Source organism: Trachymyrmex cornetzi, unplaced genomic scaffold (assembly GCF_001594075.2).
Source record: "Trachymyrmex cornetzi isolate Tcor2-1 unplaced genomic scaffold, Tcor1.1 scaffold47, whole genome shotgun sequence".
NCBI classification, from domain to species: Eukaryota; Metazoa; Arthropoda; class Insecta; order Hymenoptera; family Formicidae; genus Trachymyrmex; species Trachymyrmex cornetzi.
The window spans coordinates 1,065,268-1,082,448 of NW_017299509.1; the positions used below are offsets into that span (position 1 = coordinate 1,065,268).

Sequence of the window (17,181 nt, forward strand, 5' to 3'; positions counted from 1 at the left end):
AAGAAAAAGATCAGTATGTAAAATTATTTTAAATTGAACAAATAATTACTAAAATATCTAATTTCGCTTAAGTGTGGCCTATTCCCCCGACTTATCCTACATCAAATACGATAGAGAACGCCATCATTTCGGTCACAGTTAGACGTTTCGAATAATACAATTAAATAAAATACAATTAAATTTATTTCAGATATGATTGCGCGCCGATAACTTTCCAACTTTCAACACAGTCAGTCTGAAACGCTACTAAAATCCTCCTAAATTCCCCCTAAAATATATTATACATCTATAATAATCTATAATAATCAGAAATACAATAAAAAACGTTACCTCTATTATCTTAGGTCTTTTCTCCAATACAACATCGATGTTATCAGTAAGAACTAGAGTTTTACATTGGAAGTCAAAAGTGTTAATAATTTGTTCATTATGAACATCATCGAGAATCAATAAAGCATTGCAATTTTCTTTTTTATTAAAATAACATTTCAAATATTGAATCAGAGAATTTCTCTCAAGTGAAGTAAACAATTCTGGTTGAATTTCTAAATTTCTCACATCATAATAAAGTGTGTTTAATTGAATTAATATTTCTTCATCAAGTGAAACATCATCTGCAAATTTAATCCAGTAGACCTGATTCTAAAATAAAAAAAATATTTTTATGCAAACTATAACACATTAATATCATATACTATATGTTTAATATAACTTAATATAATATGAAAAATATCATACAGAAAATAAATGTTTCACTAATTTTACGTCCTTGAGAGTACTGGCAACTAGAGATGATTTTCCAAATCCTTTCATGCCATGTAACGCAATGTATTTTGTGGGAATTAATTCTTGTAAAGCTTTCTTTAACTGGTTAATCTGAAAATGTAACGTATTACATAATACATAGTTTTCATTTTATATATCGGAATTATTTATTATGATGCAAAGAGGCGAATTGTGACTTTAAGATTACTAACTATTTGAAAACTAATATCTAAGTGCATGTCTAATGTGCCTAATGGACAAATTGCTAGTGTATTATGTATACAAATATATAATGAAAAACACTGATAAAGTTTATGTAAACTTACGTAATATTTCCACATTCGTATGCATAAAGAAGAATAGTTAAACTAAATAAGAATTAAATTATCTATTATAATAAGTTACATTTAAATGACGCTAGATTAAATATGTTATTAGAAAATTTTAATAAAAGCCGACTTATCTATATTATTAAAAAAAATATTAAAGATTATATCAATGTAGCAATAACACAATGCCTCTAAACATAATGCAATAAGAAATTTGCAACAGAGGAATAAATGAAATTAAATAATCGATATTTATAGTTCATAACTTTATCTTATCACTGAGACAATATAACCACAATTAAGAGATAAAATCAGAGTAATTCTTAATATCATATAAGTATGATAATTGTACCTTTTCTTCCCTGGTAACAGTTAATGGAGAAAGAGGTGGAATGTTGAGAGGCCCAGCATAATAATCTGTTACTCCATTAGTTTCTATTTCATAATAATTGCCTAACATTATATCTATTTCATCACTAAGCCAGTCGTAGTGATGTTTTAAGGATTGATGAAAGACATCAAAAGCATTTGCACCACATCTTAAAAATGTTAACACAAACACTTAATGAAATCAGTTTACTATGTAAACTGCATCGTTAAATAAGAATGCAAATTATAAAAATGATTTGTGAGATGCAATGGCTACTATTATTAGTAAATACAATAACATTAAAATAAAAAAATGTAAAATTTTGCATAATATATGTGCGAATATAACACGAAATATATATAAATATACATACAGTGGTAGTATATCCAACAATTTGGCTGCCCTCTCTTCTTTAGTAGCTCCAATATAAATATTTTTTATATGGTCTTCTGTTAAGATGTATTCATTTCTTAAAGGTTGTATGATGTCATTATCTACATCTAAATCGTCAATCACATTCTTCCTCAAACGAATGAGGATGTCTTTATGTAATTTTTCCATTTTTATTATCACAATATAGATAATGCGCAATCCAAATTGTCTTTATTTACTTTTAGAGGTTTAAATACAAATTACTACAAATTTCAGTGCAATTCTCTGAAACAAATAATTATCTCTGATATTTTGATATATTTTTTAAGATAATTTCATACTTAAGAATAAATGCAACTAATTAAGATAATAATTTATTGTTTAATATTTTAAATCTCTTTAATATATATATATATATATATAAAAGAAAAAATATTTTTTTGTTAAGTTAAATTATTAATGCATACGATACCAAAGATAATTTTATTTTTTGAGCATTAAAGTATTTTACTCACAACCATCCATAACGAAATTTTACAGGATGTTGAATTTATATTTTATTACATTACCATCTAAATCATGATATGTATTCGCAAGTGATTGTTTTTCAAATGAGTCGTTGAGTTCAAATTGTAATTTCAACATTGAAAATGACCCAATAGGGGTCGAAACGTTTGTTAACAAACTTATGTTATTGTAGTTTATCTAGCATTAAGATCCAGCTTGGCTCGTAGCCCTTGTTTTAATTTTAATTTTATAAAGTATTTTAAATATTTTTCGAAAGATATGAAGAATTTATGTGAATCCAGTAATATACATATCGCAAGATTTTAAGCTTGTCCCTATTAATGTGCCCTGTATTGGAGCTGTGAACGTTGTGTTATGAGTATACTTTGAAATAAATACAATTGAAATAATGATTTATGTAATATTAACATAAACAATTAGCTTAAATTTATTACCTGTTTTAATAACTATATGTTAAAATGAGTCAAATGTGGATAGGCACACAAATTGGGAGAACATTAATAGGGCCATTGCCGTTTAGAGGACTCACTAATAGAGACAAAGCATGTTTTCTATTTTTGTCAAAAGCATTATAAAGTATTAACATTTTTTAGATTAAAGAAATATTATAAGAAAAAGAAGTAGTTGAAAAACCGATATTGATTGCAAGCAGATAAAATTAAAGCTACAATATTTAATAATTAATTCAGTAATAAGCAAATTGGTTAAAAGGCACATTAATAGGAACAGTTACCCTAGTAATGTTAACTTTTTGAGATTTAATTAAACAATAAATTATTATTATTTTAATTAGTTGTATTTATCCTAAAACTTATGGAGTTTGGGAACACCCTACGTTTTACAGGAAAGCCATTACATGATAACGATCTGTTTATACATGTTTTTGGTTTAAAATGTTTAAATACTTCATAAGACGTCTAAATGACGATAAACATTTATCTAGAATACCTATAAGCTTATTCATGCCGAAAATATGTTGGACAATTATTTCACAACATTGAAGTGTTCAAGATTGAATTTCGCGCTTTGGTCTATTCTTTATATGTATGTCACTTGTTTTGCAATGTCGTACTTGTGTTCGTTTTATATACACAGGTTATTTAATTGTAGTTTAACGGTTTCTATAAAAGTGGTAAACTATTTGAGTCGCAAGTTGATTTCAGACTCCATAAAAATTGTAAAATTTTTTTACCCCGAAGAATCAAATTTCGTATGAATCGCATTTTAATAAAAATTCCATATTTTAATAGCATGTTATAAAATCTTTAATTGAAAAAAGACGAAATAAAAGTACATACATACGTACGTTTATATCGTCTTTTTTAAATTAAATACTTACTTACAAACCTGTAGAACGTAGGGTGTCCCCAAACTTATGAAGGATACTAATAATTATAAACGTAATTTGCGTCACAAATAAAAGATATAGGTTATCTTAATTTACGAAAACGCAGTAACTATTTCATCTATCATAAAGGTGTTCAAGGAATAGAATATTCCTGCGTAAAATCTTTAATTCCACTTCAAACACTGATAAAACTTTTATCAATCTTTTTTACTTTATTTTTTTATATTTTTCTTTTTTTCTTACGAATGTGTATCTCGGGAGAGATATACGACCAGAAAAAGTTTCACTGTAAAATAAATTTAAGAAAAAGTCAAATGTTGTCGTCTAAATTTTCGTTTTCGAAAAAAATAAAATAGAAAAATACTAAAATTAAGAAATTGAAAAATTATCCACACAATACGGAAAGCTTCCTGGGAGTTCCCAGAGAGCTCATAAAATTTTTGTAAGCTTCATTTAAGCTTCAAAAAGAACTTCTCGGGAACTTCTATGTCTGCTTTTGAGAGTTCGTTTCCTTGGAAGCTTCTCCATTTTGATTCGCAAGGAGCTCTTTTTAAGTTATCCGAGAGTTCAGCAAAATGAACTCACTGAGAGCTTATTTAGTTGAATTTTATAAGTTTCCCGAAAGCTCAATAAAATGAACTCTCTGAAAGCTTATTTAATCGAATTTTGTAAGTTCCCTGGAAGCTCAGCAATATGAACTCCTTGGAAGTTGGAACTCCATTTTGTCGAATTTTAAAAGCTCCCCGAGAATTCAAAATGAAGTCCCTTAATCGGGAACTTAATTGGAGCTTTGTGCTGTGTGGGTAAAAAATTGAAAAAATAGTAATACATTTATCTTTATCATTTTTACTTCATCGTTATATTCTTCTTTCTTTCTTACGAACGTATGCTTGGGAGACATTTACGCCCGAAAAGAAAATTCGTCGAAAAATAAATTTAAGAATAAGACGAAAAATGTTAACACATCTTCATTTAAAAACAGAAAATTATAAATTAAGAAATTGAAAAATTACCAATATATATATGCGTTTATTAAGCTTGTATGTTAATTGCGTCATACATTTTCTATTAAAAAGGTAAAAGTAAATTTCAACATTTTATTTATAATTCCTTTAATTAATTTAAATTAAAACCACTGTTAAGATAAATTCAACGAATTATTATAAGAGCATAAAAATTAAAGCTTGAAGCATAAATATATTATTAATTTTCCGATCCACACTTTCGTTTCATTTATATTTCCGATATATTTAATTTCCGATACATTCTGTAAAGCAAAAGGTAAAACTAATAACAAGAAAAATACTAGGGAAAAAATTCAAAAAATTCTATTAGTCGCAACTATCTTCAATAATATTTCGAATAACGAATATCGCGAATGTAGACGCGAGTAAACGATCTCGAGAATCCCGCATTCGCGATCGACACGATGGAAAGACGTATAAAGGATTTTTTGCTCTATTATGAATAATAAAGACGACCTTATCTTTCCACAATTATTAAACGTAAATCATATTCTTAAAAGGGAATATAAATGTCTTTCTTCTCTTTTATTAAATATTATTTTTATATATCAAGTGTTGGATCGGGATACGCAATATCCGTAATGCTCTCTTTCCCGACTTACCAAGTTTCTTTTTTTTCTCATGCATTTCCCATAATCGCCATTTTAATATTCTTGACCAATGGTCTTTCTCATCCTCTTTAAGTGACAATACCCCTGTCCTCTTCTTTCTTTCTTACCATTCTTCTTTCCTTAAACAAGATGCTGCTGCGCCGTTTCGCACCCTTCCGTCGAGATGCTCACTTCAAGTTGATTACGCGGATGTAACTACTCTCGTAATTACTAATCTTTTGTAGGGATGAATGTGCTTTGTTCGGGAAAATGTGAGTAATCTCTAACGTGACAATGATTCTACCTGCCTACTCCACGATTAACACTCCGCGACTGAGGAACAGGTACCTTCCAACATTCGTGCGCTCTACCAGAAACTGATCCTACCAGCTCTACGGGGGATCTAAATGCGACGTTGCCGTGCCTCGTCAATGCTATAGTTGCTGATAGCATACGCTATAGCTATCAGCTATCGGCAACTACCACCACTCTTCCCCCACCACGCGTTAAGGTAGCACAAGCCAAAATCTGGCATCCCTGTAAAGTGATAGTATGAACACTGTCCTTCCGTCTTCCATCAACATCGCGACACAAAGACGCATAATGACTTTAACAATGTTATCGAAACGTTTTCGAGAGATAGGTAATGGCAGAAGTATGTTCCCAGCAGGGCAAGTCTTTTCACATCTAATTTACAAAAATGCAGTCGTACGAAGTCATGGATCTCGCACTGCTAAGTTACAACGCATCGTCGAGAAACTGCACTGAGCTGCACTCATACACTGCAATCAGACAGTCATGGCAACATGGCGCTGATTCAGCTGGTCGACGGCCGACGCGATGGTAGGACAACGTCAGTGCTGCACCCTGCTACTACAGTGTGTACTGAACGAATTAATCGAACATCCAACACAAAGTAAACATACGAAAAGATAGCTTATTCAAGGATAACAAAAAGATAACTGCTTAAATACGATACTTTTTGATATGAAAGTTTTCTTGGTACGAGTCTAGGACAGACTTTTAAATGTTAATTGAAGGAAATATGACATGCTGTAAATAAAACAAGCATTATATATAATTGAAACCCTTTGATATTTAAATAATAATTGTGCTACTCTTATATTTTGAAATTTATATGGATCCTAAATAATTTATATTGATTTATTGATAAATGCTTTATTCGTACTAGGAAATGTTTGAGCATTGGAGAATCTGGAAATGTACTCCGATATGGTCTAGTGGCTAGGATACCTGGCTCTCACCCAGGAGGCTCGGGTTCGATTCCCGGTATCGGAATTTTTTGTTTTTGTTCAAATTTATAATATAACTGTTAATAAATTTTTAAACATCAAACAATTTTATATAAAATTCACTCTCGTAAATTTTAAATTAAATAATAAAAAAAACATTAATACGAGTGGCAAAAAATAAACCTGCGATGGCCGGGAATCGAACCCGGATCAACTGCTTGGAAGGCAACTATGCTGACCATTACACCACCATCGCAGATGCAAGTCAGTTCGTTTAGAACGAATGTAAGGTACTCAATTCAACATGGCGGAGAAATAAATCGAAATAAAAAAAACACCTGGAACGATTCAGAATCCAAATTAATTGCTCGGAAAACGATCATTATGACGATTGCCATTGTATTGTAAATGTGATTAATAAAATTTTATGAGTTTTTTCGTGGTGATGCAATGACAATTAATTTATTACATTTTTTATTATATTCGCTCTATATATAAATTTACAAAAAGAAAAATAAAAAAATAACCCCTGCGATGGCCGGGAATCGAACCCGGATCAACTGCTTGGAAGGCAACTATGCTAACCATTACACCACCATCGCAGTTGGAAAGTAGTTTCCATACAAGTGTACACATTGTCGAAGGACATTGATTCATGATTTTTCTTCTTGAACAATATAATTAATAATTTTGCTCTTTATAACTTTCTGTACTTAATCGTTCTACCTTCCTTTTTTCCTTTCAACTTGTATATATTTATTTAGTTTCAAGAGCAGAAATAATACAATATATCCCAATTAGAAATATATGTAATATTTGCAGAACACTACACCTTAGAAGACAAAAAAGAATTTCATTTTGTCGATTTTTTTATAATATTGTTAAAATTTGATATAAATAAATTTTTTTCGATAAGCAAAGCATAAAATTTAAATATGAAATTTGTTAAAGAATATTGAGAACAAATCATGTACGCGATACAAATTGTATAATATAAACGCAATTAGTAGAAAAATTGATAATTGAGCTCTAGAGTCTACGAAATTATTTGATTTAAGCATACACTCTTGATTTTGTATATACATATATCTATTTATTGTAAGCGTGTAGACTCATACTATATTTATTAGCAGATAAAAATAATCGTTTATCTCCGTTATCTAAATTCAAAATATTGGTCACAAACTATATACCGATGATTTTAAAGAACACGTAAAGATTATATTACATTATCAATTTATCAAATAAAAAACAAATAAAAATAATTTTCTTTTTTTCTACTCGTCAAAACAATGTATTATATTTATTATTTTGTCGAATAATATTGTTGAAATAACTTGTTCATCTATTTTAAATAAAAGTCTATCTACATTGCTTTCAAAATTTAATACATTAATAATTTCAGATGTGACAAACAAATTCATACATATATATATAATAATTTCGTCACAAAGTCGATATCAATCATCGTGCCACTCAGTCTGCCGCAATTTAATCGACATCCAGTCACATGGATACGGGATCCTCTAAACGATTTTTCATAAACCGATATAATCGCCGAATGCATCAGTGGGTAATAAATGCACGTGGCGCATTGTTTTCCGCTCGCCAATTAAACAGCATTACTAGTTAGAAATGATGGGCTCGTCCAATTAAGCAGCATTATCCGGTCCCTAAAGCTGCCGGCTAAACTGCACCTTTATCTGCGGAAATTAAAAAACTTTAGATGTTGTAAACTCGAACGTATTGTGTACACTCAGACATACGTACTTACATGCCTTATATTTTGCCATGCAAATGAAATGATTAAAGCTTGTCTTAACAATCAAATGCCATATGCAAAGATAATTTTAAATAAACGACGAGATAAACCCTTTATCGCACTCGAGTGAAGAGCTTTTCTTAAAAGTGATGTAGATCAGGGGCTGTACTCTGGAAAAATATCACATATAAAAATTTATAAAAATACGATGATTCTACAGTATATGATACTTATATTTATAAATTTCCCTATTCTCGTATACGATATTTTTTGAGAGTAAAGCTCTTATATGGAGAAAACTGTTTGAATTAACTGGAATTATTCTCTGGTTAAACCTAGAATTCTAGTTGAAATAACCAACATTCAAAATTTTCTGAATAAATCTACTAGAATTTTAGTAACCAGGGGTTACACACCATTTTGGAGGCTTCAAAAAATTGATTTTTTTTTACCTTAAATGATATAGTCTTAAAACTTTTATAGTCTTAAAAATAAGGTTATCATAGTTAAAATTAAAAATTCACATTTTTAAATCAAGTTTCGAGTCAGTCGAAGCATGTCTATTGCATCATCGGTTCGGAGCAATTCGGAGTATCTGAACTCGTAAGACAACAAAAGAAAATCATCCAGCAGAAAAGAGAAGATAAGACAAACATCAATGTAGGACAGTTGTGTAGCCCAGGCATTGCAGACTGTAGAGGTAAATTTTCAACTAAACACACGAAATATCCTAAAGCAACTTTAAACGCGTTTTTCTCGAAATTATATTTTCAAAGTTGGCGCGGATGTCAGAAACTGTGCATGAATAGAGACCCTCAAGGGAGAGTCTGGCAAAGCAACGTTCAAATTTTCATTGATGCATCCATCATGTGACAAATTTTCATGTCATTCTTGTTTAACGTTCGGTACATAACGAAGATGAGCAGTTTGTCACATCCTAGCTTTTGTCAGATTTTTCCTAAGGGTTTCTATTGTCACCAAAAGGAGAAGTGTTAGGATCTCTAAGGTCCGTTTCCACCAATGCAGATCAACTTTAATCTCGGTTCAACTTACTCTTTGTCTTTTTCTAGTTCTGAAGATTAGAAAAAGACGAAGAGTAAGTTGAACCGAGATTAAAGTTAATCTATATTGGTAGAAATGAGCATAAGAGGATTTGGGGCACGCGGTGTAGTCCGAGTTGGAAGACTCTGATTCAGGATGCGTAATTCTAAGTAACGCATGAAGCGCAACTTTTGTCTCTGTTGTGCATCGAATAATAATGAAAGATAAAATGATACATTATGCACTTCATAATTCGGAACGTACTCATAGATACTTTGTAAATGAATATACGATGCTGAATACTCGAGGCTGACAAACGAGGCTGTACGATGATCGAACGAATTAGGCACAAAGCTATCTTCATGCTTATTTGCTTTTGCTCTGATATATGCTTCGATGCGATGGCGGAATTTGCGAGCAATATAATGGCGAGAACGAACTGCGTGATTAGCGCGATCAGTTATTTGCATCGACACGGCGGAGATACATTCCGAAATTCTCTCAGCGCGAGACACAATGCAAATTCGATTATGTTAGAAACAGCATTTGGCGCTCGGCCCGCATTAGCCACGCTCTGGTTACTTGTTTGATTAATTTGCCGCGGATTTAATATCACGAACAATTACGCTCGCGGAAGATCTATGCCGGTACCTCGTAATTCCGCCGCACATCGGAATATTCCGTACGGAAGATAATATTTCTTCAACTTCGATAAAAGATATAAAGTTATCATACCGAAAAAAAAAGATTATTACTTTAGAGAAAGATTTATAAATAATATATGACCTAATTTTCATCTTATATACGATTTATTTTTACTTTCGGCAAGCTTATTCCAATACATGTAATTACTGATAGATGAAAAAAAACGTAGTATGAAATCCTTCTACCTTTATTTTATTTCACTTTAATCATGACATTTTAATTTTTATTAACAGCTACTTTAATTATTATACTTGTATATTTAAACTATAATGTCGAGATTATTTTAGAACAGTTTTAAGATGAATCTCCTTGCAATTTGCATGTTGATGTTCTACTTCAATAATTTTGTATAATAAAATATTATTTTAAGAAATTTCTAAATTTTGACGTTTTACTAAAATTGATGCAAAATATATAATGAAAATTATAGACCGTCTGAATAATTCAAGTTCAAATACCTCCGCTTAACAAAGATTGCTTAAAGATCCTGTTAATTTTGTTATCACATTTATTAAATGCGCAGTACAAAGAATAATATCGATTCGAATTACAGACCGGAGATTTATTGACTTCTATTGATAACTGTACAGACGGACGACAAAATTTGAAGTCAGTGTTTCGGCAACGCTACAGCTAGCTAAACACGTTTGTTTAGCTAGGCCGAAATAAGATTATTGGTATACGCCGTATTTTGTCGATGTGCAAAGTTCACAGTGTTTGTTGTTGTTCGTGGTCGTTACGATCCTTTTGAATCACGGATTGAACGGCTGATCGATTTGCACAGACAAATAGTAATAAATCGTTCACAAAGGTGAAAATGTGATTCGTGCATAGCACTTAAGAATAGAAGAATAAGTTAGGTTGACGTAAAAATGAAAAGACAATCATTTTTAATCGTTTTTTATCTTAATTAGCCGTACACATACCGCTAAAATCTCTTCAAACTAATACACGAAACGTCTATAAATGAGCACGAAACCTGTAAATGGATAGTGAAATCAATTCGAATCTCGAAATAGTACCCGTGAATACAATACTAGTCATCGTGATATCAAAACGACGTCAGAATGATTTGACTTGTTGTTCTGCTCGAATAGAAGTAGAAAGTTGCCATATCCGTTATGAGGCACTGAGCAGGTACTAAAGTTCCAACGTAGGACACAAAATTTGCAGAGCAAAATTCTAATAGGCAGCGCTACTTTTTTGTAAGTATAAAACTCTACTTGATATTTTAAGCAAATTAGCTAAAAGTGGTTTTCTGGAAATCTTTACAAATTTAGCAATAGCGTTACAGATCATATTAATTGTGCCAGTGTTTGTGGCAACTATGTGTGCAAAGGTATCTTTTTCAAAGTTAAAAATGATAAAAAATTATCTGAGAAATACAAGGACGTTGTCAAGCGATTTAGCTATGATATCAATTGAAAAAGAATTGATGAACAGTTTTGATTATGTAATCAGTCTTGATTACGTAATAATTGAAGACGTAATCAGAATATTTTCAAAAACTAAAGCCAGAAAATATAATATGTTGCATTAAAAAAAAAAGCGTCAAATATATTATTACAAAAAAAAATATGAAATTTATTGTATTTGTATTCCTGTGTTATGCAAATTGGTGGAAATTCCTTTTTTTTTTTAAGTTGTTGGTTCGTTGCCGTTGGTGAGGGATTGATTGGTGCCTCAGAGTAGAGAGCCTCACAGGAAGAGAGTGGCAAACTGCATCATGTGAATGCTCAGTGCTCACGTCTAATCAGAACGGGGATCACGTGACCAGTTTTCTCCAATCTCTTGCCTATGGAGCGTTGATGCTTATACTCAATCAGAAGAGACAGGTCACACGATGCTGTTTGCCACTTTTTCCCTGGAGACTCTCTACTTCAGAAACTTAGTAATCCCTGTGCGCAAAAGCAAATTCCAGGCCGTTAAAGGCAGTCGCAACACCTCTGCCTAACCGTCCTTTTTTTCCTTCCGGACGGTCGACATTCTTCTATTCTTCTTTTATATGACATCCCAAGAGATGTTTTACATACTTGTCCAATTCGGATAGGTTTTCTAAAGGTGTCATTATTGTTCATAATCATCTTTGTCTCTTAGATATCTTCCGGACGGTCTGAAAAAGAAAGAACGGAAAGCCTAGGTATAGAATCGGACCAGATGGGTCGATCTTTGAAAAATTTGAAAATAGGATCATCTGAAAAATTATGAATTTACAAAGAAATTTTTGCTTATTTTGAGATCTAATGCTATCCGAAACGGAGATCGTACCCGTTGGAATTTTGCGTAAAAGAGTGACATTTTGTTGCATTGGTTTTTGTATTAGTTGATATAATCAATCACAAGTCAAAGGAAGAAACGAATCAAAGAAATAAAATCTTTTTCCAGAATTAAATTTCAGTTAATTAAAAAGTCCAGATATATCATTATATCTGGGGCCATATTCTCGAAAAGTATCGCATACAAAAATGTACGAAAATATTATAGTATACGTTACATACATGGAGAGAATTTTTTCTTAGAATTTACCTTGAAAATATGACAGTCGTGGAACAACATTGTATTTCGAAGAATTTTAATATAAATCTCTCTCATTCATTAATAAAATTACAATAAAGTATAATATAAAATAAGATTAATCAATTTTACTGAAGTGCATGATAAAAATCTTTAAAATAGTGTATTGTATCATAATTACCATATTTTCAAGGTAAATTTTAAAAGAAAATTCTCTCCGTATATATTGTACATTTTTTTATTATTGTCATACACGATATTTTTCGAGAATAAGGCCCTGGAATTTATATAATATAGCATTTTATCTTTGTTGTTCATTGAATATTAAAAAAAATAAAATGGTTCATCATGCGCCTTATGTAAAACGGACCTACAACGGTGACTCTATTGTAAACGACAGTCCTTTTAGGTAGCTGTCCTTCAGATTTATTTGTTCCTTCAAAACTCATTTTTGTCCTTTATTTTCCAATATTGTCCTTTACTGTTCTTTATTTCGACATTACGGGAAATTTTTTTCTAACTAGTGTTCCAATGTCTACAATATTATATTAATGACCAAATTTTTACAGAAAATACTTTACAGTTTTATGCATATAAATATAATTTGTTTTTGTTAATTACATTTCTTAATCTTTTAAATTAAATCTATTCAAACTAGAGTTGCTTTCATTTTTTATTATTCCGAACCTTTTATTACTTCAGATCAAGGGTTTGTTCCAATATAGTCGAACTAGTTTCAAACTATTAGAAAACTGCGCATTATCTCAATTTGATTATACTGTGCCATAAAATTTTATAATGCACAGATTCTTGTCACAAACTAATTTGAAAATATGTAGAAACAAATTCCTAAAATTTTCAGATTTGTCCTATATTTTCTTTAAAAAAATATGATCACCGTACCTATAATGCAACTTGCCGAGAGCTCGAATATTCGTTACAAAAATTCAAACTCGAGACTGCTTTCGAGAGTCGGAAAAATCAGCGTTCCGAGAAGCGAGGCGGTCGTTATCACTACATGGAAAAACAACAAATCGTGGTATTTTCCGACCCGAACGTTTATCATTCGCATTGCTATTTGTGACCTTGTAATTGTAACGGATCAGTCGCGCGCGCTACTTCGCGTGGTTACACCCTGAAGATTGCTGCACATTAAACACCGTGAGAATACGTAATATCGACACCACGAGCGGAACAACGAAATTTTTTTCTAACTAGTGTTCCAATGTCTACATGTCTACAATGTCTACGCCCTGAAGATTGCTGCACATTAAACACCGTGAGAATACGTAATATCGACACCACGAGCGGAACAGCCATTATTTACTCTGCCAAGAACCGTGATAGCATCAGTCTCGGGAGTTTAATCGATCAAGATACCTTTGGATTTGATTTTCTAATAATTATGCGATTTCGATACTTAGCGCGCATCGGTTCAGACCGGTGCAAATAATTTACTATTAGACAGTTGGTAGACCGCAGTCGATCGGAAGTTGTTTTCGGCGTCGCGTCGCGTCGTATCGTATTTGCTGCGTTCGGTAATTGATTTCAATCGCTGATCGACAAAGTAGTTCGTCGACAGAAGGATCAGATGATCAAGAATCGAGTCGGGGATGGTTCGAAGGATCTCGCGATGCCGTGTGGAAGTCGTCGCGAGTGAAAATCAAACCGTCGCGAAACGGGACGGTTGGCGTGGAACGCCGGCGTTTCGGGAGTCGCGTAATGACATATTCACACAAACTTGTATAGCCGTATCAACGTATGCATAAAGAAAATTATTCAGTTATATTTTACGTGCGACTTCATAAGAGAAATGCGACTACCCAAGTAAGTTTGTAGATATATCCTAAATGTCGCGTTGCCTGTGTTGTGCGTGAGGTGTTTCGATATGTAAAAATGCGCGTTGAAAAGTGTGTGGCAAAAAGTGCGTGTTGAAAGCATAAAGTGAGAAAAGTGTGTGGTGAAAAGTGATTATAGCGTCCCCACTGGAATAACGATTTTGGACATCCAAGATGGCTGCTAGGACGACCGACCGCGGCGCAGCGGGTGGCGAATGTTAATGGCAATCGAGAGGAGTCTTCTGGGATCTTCCGATTTCCAGTCAAGAAGCGGTGAGTCTCAATGATACAAAGTATATCTACTTTAAGTACTTATCTACTTACGTAAGAATCTCTCGACGCGAGATTTATAGCGAGAAATAAATAGAATGAATTTAAATAAATTACTAAATAAATTAAAATAGATCGGGATAAGTTAAGTAAAATTAATTACTGCTCACGGATCATTATGATCATTCAAGGATTAAATTGTTAAAATTTGAATCGTGTATACTGTCTGAATATTGGTCATTTTATTAATGACATACGTAATAATATTTTAAATCATAAATTTACAAAAATTATAGCTAAATTGTATTATTTATAAATTTATAAATTTTAATTAAATTATACTATGTGATAATTTTAACCTGAAAGCTATTTCGAAGATTTCAAAATAACATTGTTGGAAATCTCTTTTTTATTTTGTAATTTAGTGATCAAATTTGAATTTCGATTTTCTAAGCGTTTTTTTCAATAAAAATTCGTTGAAATATTTTTTACAAAATTGAAAAATTATTTTAAGAACTGAATAATATATTCGCATATAAAAACATAACAAATAATCCTAGGATGAAATGATTTTTGTTACGGTATTCCCAAAGCTACGTTATTTTTTCCTGCAATCAGAGAAAAATATTGTCGTACAAGCTATCGATTAAAAGCTAATCAAAAGCTAATTAAAAGATAATATTTATTTAAACGGGTATTTTTTGGCGTCTCTTGATTTCATTTAGTACAGATTGCTTGATTTCGATTACAGATAGATTAGATTATACATACTTCTCAATAAGTAGTTTCTTGTTTCAATTTATATTCCACAATATATAATTAAATCTCGCGTAGGAGCAGTACAAAGGAACAGCAAACTACATCCGGGCGCGCACGAACGATAAGATAATGCGTTGATTAGACTCAATCTGGCGATTAATCACTCTATTTATCTGTGAAAGAAATCGAAGCGCGCGCGCGCGCGTCGGGAGGAAGAAACGCGGCGTCAAAGCAAAGTATGGAAAGTTTACGAACGAAATAATCGCGATAATATAATCTTGGAGGCTCGGAGCGTTAGTAGATATCACGATACTGTCATCGTTAATAATGAACTAATAATAGGGAATGGAGGGTCATTTAAAGCTCCCGTAACATGCGCGCGGAGCCTCGCCGAATTACGCTGATAGAAATTGCGCTGATAAAAGAGCGTTAAGATATTCACGCCGTTCACTCGGCCTTATCCTTTAATTATAAAAAGATCTCATTAGAAAAATGCGCGGGTTACGCACGTATTACGCGCGCCACCGACGATCACCTACGATGCGCATTATCTGCGGATTTGCATATCGCGTGCGTATATATATATATGCACGTGTGCAATGAGGGACACCTGAATGCAGGCGCCGCCGCCGCCGTCGGCCGCCCGGAGTGTTTGTACAAAGAATTACAGAGTACGACGATCGTACTGCGCCTCCACTCTAATTACCGACACCAAAAATTACGCTCTTTCCGCGTGCGGTTTCAAAATTGCCGTCGGCGCCGATGTCCCATCCCGTGATTTGCCGCCGTGTGTTGATACAGCGAGATATATTGCGTATGTTTTGATAACGGAAAACGCGCGCGATATTTGATAACGTATGGAGTATCCCTTTCGTTTTGTCACTTCTCTTTAAATAGCAAGTTCTCTCGTAAATCTGTAGTCGAGTGTGTTGGGCAAAAGATAAATTTTTTTTAAATAAATTATATATTTAACTCCCTGCTGGTAATGTGAATTGTAACTCTTTTATCAGCGATGGGGTGTAGAAATTTGAAAAAAATTCTAGTATACTTGTCAAAAAATAAAGCTTTAACACAAAATTTTACCATCACAGAAATCGGATTGTATTTTAATTATTTTTTACAGATTTAAATTTATTAAAATTCTCTCACAATCAAAATATCGATGGTGTCTTTGAAAACCCCAGTTACTAGCAGACATTTAACGATTAGATTAAAAAAATAGCATCTTTTAGAATCTTTTTTCGAACAGAATGCTCTTGCTGAAATATTAAAAAATGTAGATACAAATCTAAAAATAATACTGTTGGACCATCACAATAATTATGTAGAACAGTCAAGCTGATTACTATTGTCAAAACTTTTTCGCGGCATTGTCCTTGTTTAAATTTTTTGTGTAATTATTTTGATGATCCGATAAAATTATTTTCATATCTGTATCTATTTAAATTATAAACATTTCGGAAATCGTTCTTTTCTTGCAGATAAAAATAAAAAAATTATCTTCATTTCAATCTTGTAATATTAATTCAATATTTTTCAAATATAAAATTGAAGATATTACGCTTTCACAAACTATCGTTGCTTCTGCAGCTCTGCAGTAACTTAATATCATCTTTTTTATTTTTTCGCGTAAATTTGTGCCTCGCCGGAGCAAGATTACTCGAGCTCATAATACCTTACTCTTTTTTTCTTCGTTGCTTGCAAGTTCGCCC

The 17,181-nt window shown here is 32.1% G+C and overlaps 1 protein-coding gene and 3 non-coding genes across 5 annotated transcripts in view; 1 reads left to right on the plus strand and 3 right to left on the minus strand.

Moving 5' to 3' along the window:
• LOC108765102 (apoptotic protease-activating factor 1) overlaps positions 1-6,004 on the minus strand; it is an 11,485-nt gene extending 5,481 nt beyond the window's left edge. For both annotated transcript variants that reach the window (XM_018513651.1, XM_018513650.1), the window contains exons 1-5: positions 5,340-6,004; positions 1,838-2,121; positions 1,447-1,633; positions 739-876; positions 331-642 (exon numbers count right to left, since the gene is read on the minus strand). In XM_018513651.1, coding sequence (XP_018369153.1) covers positions 331-642; positions 739-876; positions 1,447-1,633; positions 1,838-2,025 — 825 coding nt within the window. In that variant the 5' untranslated portion in view covers positions 2,026-2,121; positions 5,340-6,004. The remainder of the gene's footprint in view (positions 1-330; positions 643-738; positions 877-1,446; positions 1,634-1,837; positions 2,122-5,339) is intronic.
• Positions 6,005-6,554: 550 nt separating this feature from the next.
• TRNAE-CUC (transfer RNA glutamic acid (anticodon CUC)) lies at positions 6,555-6,626 on the plus strand. The gene has a single exon. It is a non-coding gene; the product is annotated as a tRNA-Glu (tRNA).
• A 138-nt stretch (positions 6,627-6,764) lies between these two features.
• TRNAG-UCC (transfer RNA glycine (anticodon UCC)) lies at positions 6,765-6,836 on the minus strand. Its single transcript has one exon. It is a non-coding gene; the product is annotated as a tRNA-Gly (tRNA).
• Positions 6,837-7,110: 274 nt separating this feature from the next.
• Positions 7,111-7,182, minus strand: TRNAG-UCC (transfer RNA glycine (anticodon UCC)). The gene has a single exon. It is a non-coding gene; the product is annotated as a tRNA-Gly (tRNA).
• Positions 7,183-17,181: the final 9,999 nt, after the last annotated feature.